The sequence below is a fragment of the Stenella coeruleoalba genome (genome assembly GCF_951394435.1).
Source record: "Stenella coeruleoalba genome assembly, chromosome: 13".
In the NCBI taxonomy this organism is placed as follows: Eukaryota; Metazoa; Chordata; class Mammalia; order Artiodactyla; family Delphinidae; genus Stenella; species Stenella coeruleoalba.
In genome coordinates this window covers 59,208,926-59,221,057 of record NC_137159.1, presented here as the reverse complement: position 1 = coordinate 59,221,057, position 12,132 = coordinate 59,208,926, and the positions used below count along the sequence as shown (strand labels likewise).

At 42.8% G+C, this 12,132-nt stretch overlaps 1 protein-coding gene across 1 annotated transcript in view; it reads left to right on the top strand.

Moving 5' to 3' along the window:
* Positions 1-9,991, top strand: part of ARHGEF33 (Rho guanine nucleotide exchange factor 33) — a gene marked incomplete at its 5' end in the record, with an annotated part of 48,870 nt that extends 38,879 nt beyond the window's left edge. Inside the window, one exon of the mRNA XM_079940718.1 lies at positions 7,454-9,991. Coding sequence (XP_079796844.1) covers positions 7,454-7,583 — 130 coding nt within the window. The 3' untranslated portion in view covers positions 7,584-9,991. The remainder of the gene's footprint in view (positions 1-7,453) is intronic.
* Between the last annotated feature and the right edge of the window lie 2,141 nt (positions 9,992-12,132).

Genomic DNA, 12,132 nt, shown 5'->3' with positions numbered 1-12,132 from the left:
AGCCCTTAGACAAGACAGCATTGTAACTCATTTCCCTGTGGGCTAAGTCTTGAGGTTTTAACAGTAATAAGTATCAAGTAGCCTGGTTTCACACAACTGCTTCAAGCTCAGTGCCTGCACCCAGTAGCCACGATTCCTGCCAGGTGAAGATGTTTCTCATTGTGATCTCGTAGAGTAAAAGCAAACTCAGCTCTGTCCTCTGCTGCTTCTGTCTTTTAGCCCTACTTCCTTGTTCCCAAAGTCGTGTGTTCTGAGAGGAGTGAGCAGAGGAGGTCCCCTAGGAAATCCCCTTTGGCTGGGAGGAGTGGGATCCACCATTGGAGTTGGGTGTAATGGGTGCGCCAGCAGGATCTCCCCACCTGTGGAAAGTTTTCTAAGGCATCACAGCGCTTCTGCCTGTAGGGGCCTATAGTCATCCTGGTTGCTAGTGCATATTTCTGGGGACTTCTGCCAGTGTTTTCCTTAGCAGAAATGATTGAATGGATTTGGCTTGGGTCCTAGTTAAAAAAATCACTTTAATGGAGTTTCCATACTCCATAGGAGGCAAAAACAAGGCCTCTCCCTCCTGTGATCCTTCTAAGATTCTCGGTCCTTGCTGTGTGGAATCACCCACCTGTCATTTCGGTCAGCACTTATTAGCACTGTCTCGCAGACTGGGAGACCATGGCCAAACCCCAGCATGAAATGTAAGAAGAAAGAGCTGAGCGTTAGCATTTGATGGTGGGGGGGTCTCCAGTCCAGCCATCGCGTGCCTGGAAGATGGCTGTCTCTCTCTCCACTGGTCCTCAGGCCTGTTCCCTCTCCCTTAGAGAGATTTCGCCTGCTACTTAGTTTCTCTTGGAAGAGGAGGTTCTTGAAGTGAGTTTTAAACAGTAAATCTTCCCATTTTAGTGGATGGAAAAGTTAAAGACACTATGGCTGACTTTACAGAGCTGCTGATAAGTGAGGAAGCACAGGGAAATCACTTTCTCCTGATTTAGGTAATGGTCTTGATGGAAGAATTGGGGGCAGGCCTGGAGTGAGAACTTTTTTTGATGGTTTGTCTAATTCCTCTCTGATAGGGAGGGTAGTACTGAGATTAGTAGGTCTCTGATTGTTGGGCCCACCTGTTGTGACAGGAAGAAGGAGGAAAGGGGGAGAAACTACTGCAGTGAGACAGCCCCACTCCATGAGTCCCCTTACAGTTTTGCTAAAGTAGCCCCGTGCGTGCATGACTATTGCTAGATTCGCTTTATTCTGGGGGTAATGAGCTGAGAATTGTTCCCTTCTCTCTAGGATCATAGATTTAGATCTTTCCTGACCCAGTACCTATTGTCAGGTTTTTTTTTAAAAAAAATATTTATTTATTTTGGCTGCTCCGGGTCTTTAGTTGCAGTGTGCACGTGGGATCTGGTTCCCTGACTAGGGATCGAACCTGGGCCGCCTGCATTGGGAGGGAGAGCACCCTACTGACAGGTTTGACAGGGTGGAGAGAACTGGAGGCAGACAGCTCTCCAGCCTGACCCTGGGATTTAGGCTTCTGAAATCTTCTGAGGGCTCCGAACTCCTAAGGACACTGCTTGAGCCTATCTTTTTATTTTATTTTATTTTATCTATCTATTTATTTATTTATTTAGTTTTGGCTGCGTTGGGTCTTTATTGCTGCCCACAGACTTTCTCTCTAGTTGCGGCGAGCGGGGGCTCTTCTTGGTTGTGGTGCGCGGGCTTCTCATTGCAGTGGTTTCTCTTGCTGTGGAGCACGGGCTCTAGGTGCGTGGGCTTCAGTAGTTATGGCGCACAGGCTCAGTAGTTGTGGCTCGCGGGCTCTAGAGCACAGGCTCAGTAGTTGTGGCACATGGGCTTAGTTGCTCCACGGCATGTGGGATCTTCCCGGACCAGGGCTCGAACCCGTGTCCCCTGGACTGGCAGGCGCATTCTTAACCACTGTGCCACCAGGGAAGCCCTGAGCCTATCTTTTTATTTTTACTTATTTTTAAGCCACAGTACTTCCCAGGAAAACAGCCACTTTTTGCCCAGTGCCATTTATAGTGACTGGGTGCTGTCTGTTAGAAAGCAATGAGTAATGGATCCACCATGGCTCCTTTACAAATTCCCGTTTTTCAGGGATGCAAGAAAACACTCTGCCAGTTACCTGAGGCAGAGGGAGTGGGCTTCTCCTCTCTGTATCCAGTGGGCTTGTCCTCTCTGTATCTAGGAGCAATGGGTAAGAGGAAGAACTTTCTAAAAATGCAGCTGCCTGGAACTGGAGCTGGCTGCCTCACGAGGGAGTGGGTTCTCTTAAGGAGAAGCTAGATGACCCTGGTCAGGGATGCTGTGAAAGGGATTGCCACACTGGGTGGGAGATCATTGTCACTTGAGTGCTTTCTAGTCCTGAGATTTGCTTTATCTGTAGTTTGACTTTGTTGTAGATCAGTCTGGGTGATCACCTCTTTTTAACACCTGAAACAAGAAATTAATGTGGCCTGGGACCTCTAATTTTAAAGACTCACCATGTAGAAGACCAGATTTTGTCTTTCTGTAGCCTCCCCCACCCCTTGGTTCAGTGCTGAGCACGTGCTGTGGACTCTCCAAATGTTCATGTTGGTTAACTGCTTTCAGCCCTCTTGCAGCTTTTTGGGATCCTTTTTAGAGGGCCAGAGTCCTCTTATCCTTTTTCATAGATGAGTGCCTCCTGCATCAATCCAACTGCTGCCACCAATCCTGGTACTGCCTTTGTATTTCAGATTTGAAGTGTTACACGGATGGAAGTAAAGGTGGCGCCACACAGATGGCTGCTCCCTCTGGCAGGCTTTCCTGGCTTTTTAGATCTTGTGTAGAACTGTGAGCACCATCATGTGACGCTTGCTTATCGCCTCGTGTCCAGGGTGCTGCGGTGGGCACTTTGGGGACTTGGCATGGGATAAAGGAGCAGCTCCAGTAGCTTTTCCTGAGTATTTTCATCCAAGAACCATGGAAAGTTTGTTCCATTATGCTGGAGTAGAGACGAAGGGCAGGGAGGCCCCAGTGTAGCACAGAAAGGTCAGTGGCTCTTAACTCAGATGAGAACCCTCGATTCTTCTCATTAATGGAACATCCTTTATTATATGCACGTGCTGTGCGAGATGCTTGTCTAGGAATTGTGAGTGGCTTGGTTGGTCACAGCTGTTAGTAGGAACTTGCACCCTGAAGCCAGGCATGCGGACAGGTACAGGGAGGAACCAGAAAGAAGGAGAATCAGCCCATTCTCCTCCCATGTGTTGGGAGGTCAGGCTGGCAGCAAGCTCTGGGACTTCAAGACGTGGTTCATCCTGGGTACTGGAGTCACGTCAGAGGCTGGCCTCAGAGGCCCAAAAGGGACCAGTGCCAGAAAAGCCATGTGTGTCACATCAGGGGCTCGCTGCCTGCCTCTCCCACGGCCCTCTGGAGGCTCACTCCCGTCTGCGCTGACACACGTTTTGTATCCATAGGGGCTTGTTTGGCTGGTGGGCCCACCCACCCAGAATGCTGCTTCGGGACGAAGCTAGGCATGGAGCCAGATGCAACAGAAAACCTGAGAAAGGGTTCTCTTCCCTCTGAGGCTGGGAGGGCCGAATGCTCCTACCCACAAGAATTCAAAAGGGAGAGTCAAGCTGACATCATAAAACAAAAAAAATCCTGAAAAATGCCCAAGATATTTGGGGAAAAGGATGACGCTCTGATTGTTTCTATCTCGGGCACATTTGTCCTGGGTAGATGCCAGGTCATGTGTCCCTGAGAGCTGTCCAGAATTGGTCAGAATAAAGACTGCATATCTTAAAGTTGGAAAATGTTAAATGATTTAAAAAATTTTCAATGACGATTCTTAGAAGACAGGAACAGACCTAATGTGATAGACTGATGCTGGACTGAATCCTTGTCCCCCTGCCTTTGAGCAGGACGGTAGGCAGACTATCCCATTCTGCAAGGATCTATCTGGAGGCTTTCAAAAACTTAAATCTAGACTGTCCTGAAGCCTGAGACAGATGCTACTTCATCTTTATACATAAATCTTGCACTTAAGCTAATAAGTAGTCTTGGTTGGGGGTGTGCATGGGGGAAGAAGGGTTACGTAAAACAGCTTAGGGGCAGGGAATGTAGATGCTTTCTCTTTTTATCCTCAACTCTGGGGGGAGTGGAAGACAAAGAGTATGGCTTCCAAATGATTAATTCTGTTTCCTCACCCATTTCTTCCTCTTTAGCACTTTGTAACTCACATGCCTCAGAGTGTCTCCTTCCCAGTCAGCACTCTCCCTCTACCAGTCGCATCAGAATCTCTTATTTTCTTAACCACACACTGCAGAGAGAGCACTTCTGCAGGGCCCCATATGATTGTCAGTGAATCCACTTCGTGTCCTGTCAGCTGTCTTTGCATCTACTCAGCCTTGGCTATGGAACAGACCATGCAATAGAAAGGACTACTAAAGAATCAATTGATAACTTTACCCTCACCTTCTTCTCTGCCTCCTTAGAGCCTATCTCAAGTTCTTTCTCCATTCTTACCCACTTTGGGGTTCTCTCTCATTTACCATTTCACTTCCTTATACAACTTGAAAACTGAAGGAGATGGCTGAAAGGATAACATTTACTTAAACCTGATTACAGATGTTACTCAGTAGGTCACTGGAAATCAGTCACTAAGTTAAGGATCTTCAGTGTTCTAGGTACTGTCATTAGGAGCTTACGATCCAAATGTAAGAGTAACCTAGCTACAAGGTTTAGTACCTAGAACATAGTAACCCCTCTACAGATATACTTTAAATGAACATTCATTTGTCACCCTGTTGATTACCTGGGCCAACTGATTTGGCTGACAGGATGGGTGTTCCCCTGCTCCCTTACTTCTCCATCTGCATGTTCCTAAAGCTTTCAAGGCGGAGTCTTTCCATCAGAAAACCAACCCTTCTTAAGTCAGAGGGTCCTGCAGCACTAATTCCAGCCCTCCTCCCTTCCCCCGCTCCAAACAAACTTTAAGGCTTACCATAGCAAACTGCTACTTGTATGACCCACCCAACTTGTGATTTGTCTTCATCCCTGTCAGTTGAGTGGAAGGAAAGTTAGTGACAGGTCCGTTCTTTCCCGTCAATTATTTGGATGGCTGTGTCGGAATGTACTAGGTGCTGTCCTACCCTTACCCAGCAAGCGTTTGCCTTCCTAGCCCTTTATGTGTTCCCAGTTCTGCCCTGCAGTCAGCCAAAATGGCCCCAGGAACTCAAAAGCCATTTCTGTTTTATCGAGAAAGGGGATAAAAGCAAATACACTAGCTCTTTCTCCTAGATTCTGCAGCTTATGTCTCAGTAATTTAGGTATGCATTACTCGAGAGCCACACCTTTGGAGGAGTCCATGAGTTTAGGTGGCCATATTTCATTAGAAAGAAACCAGTTAAAAATATCTTTAAAAGGATAAAAATGAGCTTTTAGTCATAGCTACAGTAGAATGCTGGATTTTGAAAATGATTAACAAGTTAGTCATTAGTTAATTGTTAGTTAATATCAAGACCTGTGGAGCCATTCACACACCTGCAGACATAGAGAAGGTGGTTTGTGAGAAGAGCAGTTAAAGAAAAAACTAAGCTGAGTTTGTGGACCTTGAAAACTAGACAGGGCGATTTTGGCATTTGTTTCAGAAATGGGAACGCAACTGGTGAAGATTTCTGTGGTCCTTGGGGCTGGTGGTGACATCAAAGCTTTCCCATTTCCAGGTAAACATGAAACAGTTGCATGTTGGAACCATCAAAGTATGACATGTTGGGTTTTGGAGAGATCAGATATAGCTAAGAGGGGAAATGGAAGGTAAAGATTTTAAGTTTTGAGCAATGACCTTCTGATGAGAAACTGTCATTTGGGAAAACAATTAAGAAACACCAGCCAGATTCAAATCTTGCTTCCTACTTCCTGCCCCCCAAACTTTAGGCGTTCTTAGTCTTCTGGATAACAGAAGATATGGGGAAAGAAGGACATGGTCAAAAATCTATCTTCCTAACATTTTGGGTGCAGTGTACTAACCAGGGAAGATCTGAACTGGAGGTAGCTGGGAGTTCTGAGAGAAGGCCTGGAGCTTCAGGGTGGGACCTGTGGAGGTAGTCTCAAGGGAGAGTTCCAGGGGGTCTTCTGCGCTGAAAAGGAAGAGGACTTTCACCCCACTCGGCTGTCATCTTATTGAATGAATACCCAGATGTACTCGGGTTGGATAGATAATATGCACTGGGATAAACGGAAAAGTGCTCCTTACTGACCAGATGTAGAGAGTGTGGTAGGCAGCTAGGGTTTCATCTGTGATACCAAATATCAGGGCCAAAAGTAAAAAAATCCAATCAGTCATCAGGCTTCCAGACATCAGGGTTTTAGCCTTTGTGTGGCTCCAACTTCTTCCCTTGAATAATGTAAAGGAGTTTGAACTCTGCCCCATTAATTCAGTAAATGATAGTCGTAATTAACTTATCTAATAGCAACAATGAGGACACTCAAAGCGTATCAGTGATAGTGAAAGAACTTATCTTTCTTTTGTGGATAGTGGAAGCATGCCTGACTCTGCCTTGGCATATGGAGAACGTGCTCAGTTGTGCAGGAGCTTTGGACAAAGAACTTCATGTCTAATGTCACTGTCCTACACCTTGCATGAGGTCTTTTGATATTGGTTCTTAAGTCACTGGGCTAGTTTTACTCATTTTAGCTCAGGGTTTAAGCTAGCCAAAGGGCCCCAGCCTAGTTTATCAGAGGTTATTTCCAGAAAGCCTCCTCCCTCTAGGGACTTCTGACATGAACAAACTGGAGAAGGTGCAGAGCTGGAATGGATTACCCAACTGGCTTAACCAAGAGAAAGGAAGAATACACCCTCGACTGGGGACTCAATTGGACTGTTTTGAGTTGTTGCCTCTTGATTGGGCTTGGTCTCCTATGTGGTGGTTGAGATAATAGAATCTCCCTAATCTGATTACTGTACTAATTTCTGCATTCTACCAAATGTAGCATATATGTGTGGTTGGCTTCAATAAATTTTTCATTTTAAAATGAAAACAAGCAAAAGCAAGAGTTTGTAATGTAACGCCCAAATTAAGTAAAGGCCCTTGATAACCTTGGTTGAGAACAATGAATTCCATCCCTTAAAATTTAAGGGCCTTGCTAATTTGTGGAGTAGTTACTTGATCGAATCAAAATAGGATTTATTGAATTTTCTAAGCCTTTATTCCCCTTTTACAATGTTATTACACAGTTTCTTACACTGACATACACAATTGTCACAACTGTCCCCATAAAGCATTAGAAAGATAAATTCTTTATGTTCACTGCAAATCTTAGTTACACATGTCCTGAGTCATGAAATTCAGGGGAAGTTAAAAATTATTCCAGATCTAGGAGGCAACTGTTTTACAATTGCAAAACAATTTGGATAGATAAAATATTTGAAAACAATTAAAACCAAATCAACCTGTACTTTATCTGTGTGCTGAGATTTTAGGTCCAGTGGATCAGAATACAGGGAAAAAACTAATGAGAACCCCTCAATGGATCCTTCACCCACCAAACAAGATTTCTTCAGAAACCGACTTGCTCTTGCAAATGACCTTGACCAAGGAACAGCTGTGTAAAACATACTTACAGTTGTATTGTCAAGTGGTAAGATGAGGATAAAAAGCTTGTATATATCTGTGTAGGAATATATATATATATATATATATTGATGTATAAATCCCTGAGGAAAACTAATATAAATACTTACATATGAAACTATATCAACAGACAAGACATTGAAAAGATGAAGATTAGTCTGTGCTTGAGAGCTTGCTTTTTGAACAACACCTGGGAAAAGGGAAATGAAGACTTTTCACAGCATTACAGAAAAACACAATAAATTTGGAGGAAAATAAACGTTTGTAAGAACAGAAACTTCCACCTTGAGGTCATTCCCCCAGTATAATATTGAGCATGTTCATATTTAACATGGATGTGAATTTTATGCTTCCTAGGCATTTAGCGTATTAATTCATCCCAGTGTTCTCAGACTAATATACACTATGTTAGGGGCCAGTTCTGTCTTGCCATATGTCTTTCAAAAACCCCAAGGCAAACACCTAACATCCCTTAAGGCAAAGGATCAGTTAATAGAATTGTACTTTACATGTTGCAAATATGAATTTTGTGGAAAATTTGTGCTTAAACCATGACACAGAAGGTTCAAAGCTTAAAGACATATTAATCTCCAAATAGGAAAAGAACCTTAAGAGTAGTATTCCTCTTGTTCTATGGTTATGAAAATCAGTGCAGGGAACAGTGATTTTTCTAGAAACTGGGAGGCCAAAGAAACATTTTCCCTCACGTGGGTTGTGCTGCAGATGGGAACGAATCCAGAGTCGGTGTTTTATTGAGTACTGAGGATTCAAAGATCCACCAGTGATCCTGAGTGTCACACACACTCATGACCATATGGACTGGGAAAAAGCACTGATTTTGTCACCAACATCAGTACTTTAATGGCTTATACACAGTGGTTGCTACAAACACCAAGTCGGAATGAAAAGTCAGCGCTAGCGTTACCTTATTCTATTTTCCAGAAGTAAGTTGTAAAGAAAGGTCTTACAGTGCAGGCAGAGAAATCATTGCAATGAGGCTTGCCTGGCTATGGGGTCAATAAAATGTACTCTCTTTCCACATAGGTATGCCCAAGATGGCCCACATCCTTGACATGCCCCAAACATCAGAATCGTAACAGAAAAAAATTAGGTTGAAACAATCTGTCTCTATTTCTCAGCAGTTCTAATTAGGGGCATAGGTTACTATTCATTCAGAATCTTGGTGCTCCAGCTGACTTCTCCAGAGGCTGTTCCTCTAGTGACTACTGTTTGATAAAATAGGGGAAGTTTCACTTGTGTTACAAGTTTTCTTCTCCTTGTCTGACGACTAATTAGGAACCCATCTATTAGCATTTGGAACAGTAGGAGTCTGGAACAGTTACAGGATCACTGCCAACTTTTTGGAGTTTCCAATAATATTTGAAGCCAAGCTTTTCAAATTAATGAACTCCTCTGAAATTAGATTTCTTTCTATTATCAGGCCAAAGATGTTTTTGGGGACAGTGCTTAAAAGCATAGTGTGAAATTGACTGGACATGAAAAGTGAAACAGGAGACATAACCTCTTAAATAAAATGTAAAAAACAAAATTTCTTTCCCCTTCATATTGTTTATCATAAAAATGATCAATTACTGGGATGGTTTCAAAAATATTCACATACATCCCAAAGTTTCATTTTGATAACAGCCTTTGAAAAATCTTGATGCTACATCTGTAGCACAACTCAATTTAGTAATATTTTAGGAAAGTAGCCTATAAAAGTAGTAATAATTAATGCTGCTACTCTCTGGGTCTCTATCATCTGATATCTGGATTTTTTTCTGGTAGCTTTCTAACTGCCCCCATCAATCCCACACATCTCTTAACATGTGAATATTCCCAAATATTGCTTTGTGTTAAACTCTTTGACTGTTCTTATTTGTCTGTAGTCAAATTCCAAACTCTTTGACTTGACATTCAAGGCTCTCTCTCTCCAGTGCAGCTCCAGGTTTTCTCTCTGGCTACCAGCTCCCTCTTTGCAGTGCTACTGAACTACTGTACCTCAGCTAAGCTGGGCTGTTACTGTTTCCTGGCAAGCCACGCACCTCGCTCAGGCTCACTCTTGCTTCATGTCTTTACTCTGGCCTCCTTCCTCTCTGCTAATGTTCAAGACCCAGTTTAAGCCTCCTCGTCTTTCCGTGGCCTCTAGTGGTGTAACTTGTCTATCTCTTGATCTGTGTGTCTTGTCTTCCCAACAACAATGTAAGTCTCCGCAAGGGCAGGAGCTGTACCGTATCTTTTGAAATTCTTTCCACCTCTAGAATTCTAGGTGCTTAGTAAGCAGTTGATGCCAACATTAATGTTGGTGCTCTAAAATATAGAGGCCACAGAAATTAATTTCTACTCATAATTTGCCAAAGAGTTTCAGGGTTGTCACTTTACTTTCCTGCCTTTCATTTTTCTTTTTTTTTTAAAGAAAACTATCAATCGCAAAGGAAATAAAATACAGTTGTCTTCAGAAGCCAGTAAAGGCACCACTGCCACTGTCATAGCATCTAGCATTAGAAAACATCTCTCCATTAAAAATAAAAAAGTTTGCTACTCTTTTCTGTGCTGTACTGACCCATTTCATAATCTTTCTAGGTAGTACTGTAAATTGACAGAGGAGCTAGGATATTTAATGATATTTAATGTAATGCTGCACTAGGGATGAAGTCAGGGTGGGAAAGAGCTTTTGGCAATTGATAAAATCTGTTGCCTCCAGTCCTTCCAGAGAAGGAGAGCACAGACAGCTCCTGGAAGTGTTTGAGTGAGTAAGCAGAGAGAAGCATTCCACCAAAAGATGAAGTGGCTATTTCTGCACAGGCTGGCAGTGGCCACAGGTCCCTTCTGTGTTCCTGTGGGGTCTGTATGGAACTCCAAGCAAGGATTGTCCTGCTTTTCTGATGCCAGAACTGGGACCTTGGAGAGCTGGGGATTTACGGACGAACACTCTGGGGTTCCATGTGGTGGGGTATTTCATCATATGACATAGTTTGCTTGAAATTACAAAGCCTCTTTCTTGCTCAGGGAAAACCCTTTGAACAGTGTTTCTATAGCACCTCGTGTCTGTCATATTCTCTCACCTCCTTCAAGTCTGTACTAATATACTATCTTCCCTATGAGGGCACTTGTGAAAATGCAGATTCCTGGGTACTATTTCAGTCCCACTCTACTGGAATATTTCAGAGTGGGGCCCATGAATCTGCATTTTAAATGCACTCAGGTGATTCTTTGGCCCACTGAATTTTTTGTTTTGTTTTGTTTTTTTTTGCGGTACGCGGGCCTCTCACTGTTGTGGCCTCTCCCGTTGCGGAGCACAGGCTCCGGACGCGCAGGCTCAGCGGCCATGGCTCACGGGCCTAGCTGCTCTGTGGCATGTGGAATCTTCCCGGACCGGGGCACGAACCCGTGTCCCCTGCATCGGCAGGTGGACTCTCAACCACTGCGCCACCAGGGAAGCCCGGCCCACTGAAATTTTAAAGCCACTACTTCTTAGACCAATAAATTGAATGATTTAGTATATAAACCACAGCACTGATTCTAAACATAGATTGAATTTTAGGACAGAATAAAGGATTATACTTACCTTGGGTTACAGAAAACTGATAGTTCATGAAAACCCAAATGATTCTTTTTGAATTATTTAATTTACCATCTGTGACCTTTACTATTATATATAGTAAGATTTTGATTAAAAATATACATATATACATGATCAGTGTTTTTTATAATAAAGTAGTAAAATTGACTATATATTCTACATAATCAATTGCATGCACTTAGAAACATGATAAAATGAATGTCTTAACATTAAGTTGTATAATAAGATTAAGTCTAGTTTTCAGACTAGACTTTCTCTTGAAATATCACCATAAATAACTTTCTTCCTGAGCCTAAAACAGTAGTGCTCTGGGAACACTTGGGACTCTCATATCCTGAGAGCTGATTTAAGTTAAAGATGTGCATGCCCCACTCAGCCTGTGAGCATCCAAATATCTATGCAGAGAGGCCAGTGGATCTCACATGGTAGGGAGAGGTTGACAGAAAAACGGGTGAGAAAGAGTTTTTCAAAAAGGGAAACAGGTTAAAAAAAGGTTGAGAAAATTGATGGAGAGACACCTCTATATTTTAAGGGAAAAAATTAGAAATTGATGTGTGACACTAAGTTTTAAACACAAGAACATAAGGATGTGCTGTAAGCAGTGCAGAAAATATTGTTTTGGAAAATTGTCAGACATTCAAAATAGTCAATATTTTTGTACCTAAACCAAATAACTTATTTTCCAAAATTTATTGTTGCTTTCAAAGAGCTTAGTGTACAATCTTTAATGTTATCAAACTTATTAAATATCTATAGAGGTGTTTTTATTCCTTCTTCTTGCCTCATTGCCTCCAGAGATAGCAGCATTCAGTGCTCTGATTCTTAGCAAGAAGACTGAATGTGTTGTGTTTCTTCCTCATGTACGTAAACCTGTTCATCTGAAGATTGTGGGATCTACGTGAAGGACTGCTGTGGATCCCATCTGTGTTTCTAAGCGTGTTGTTT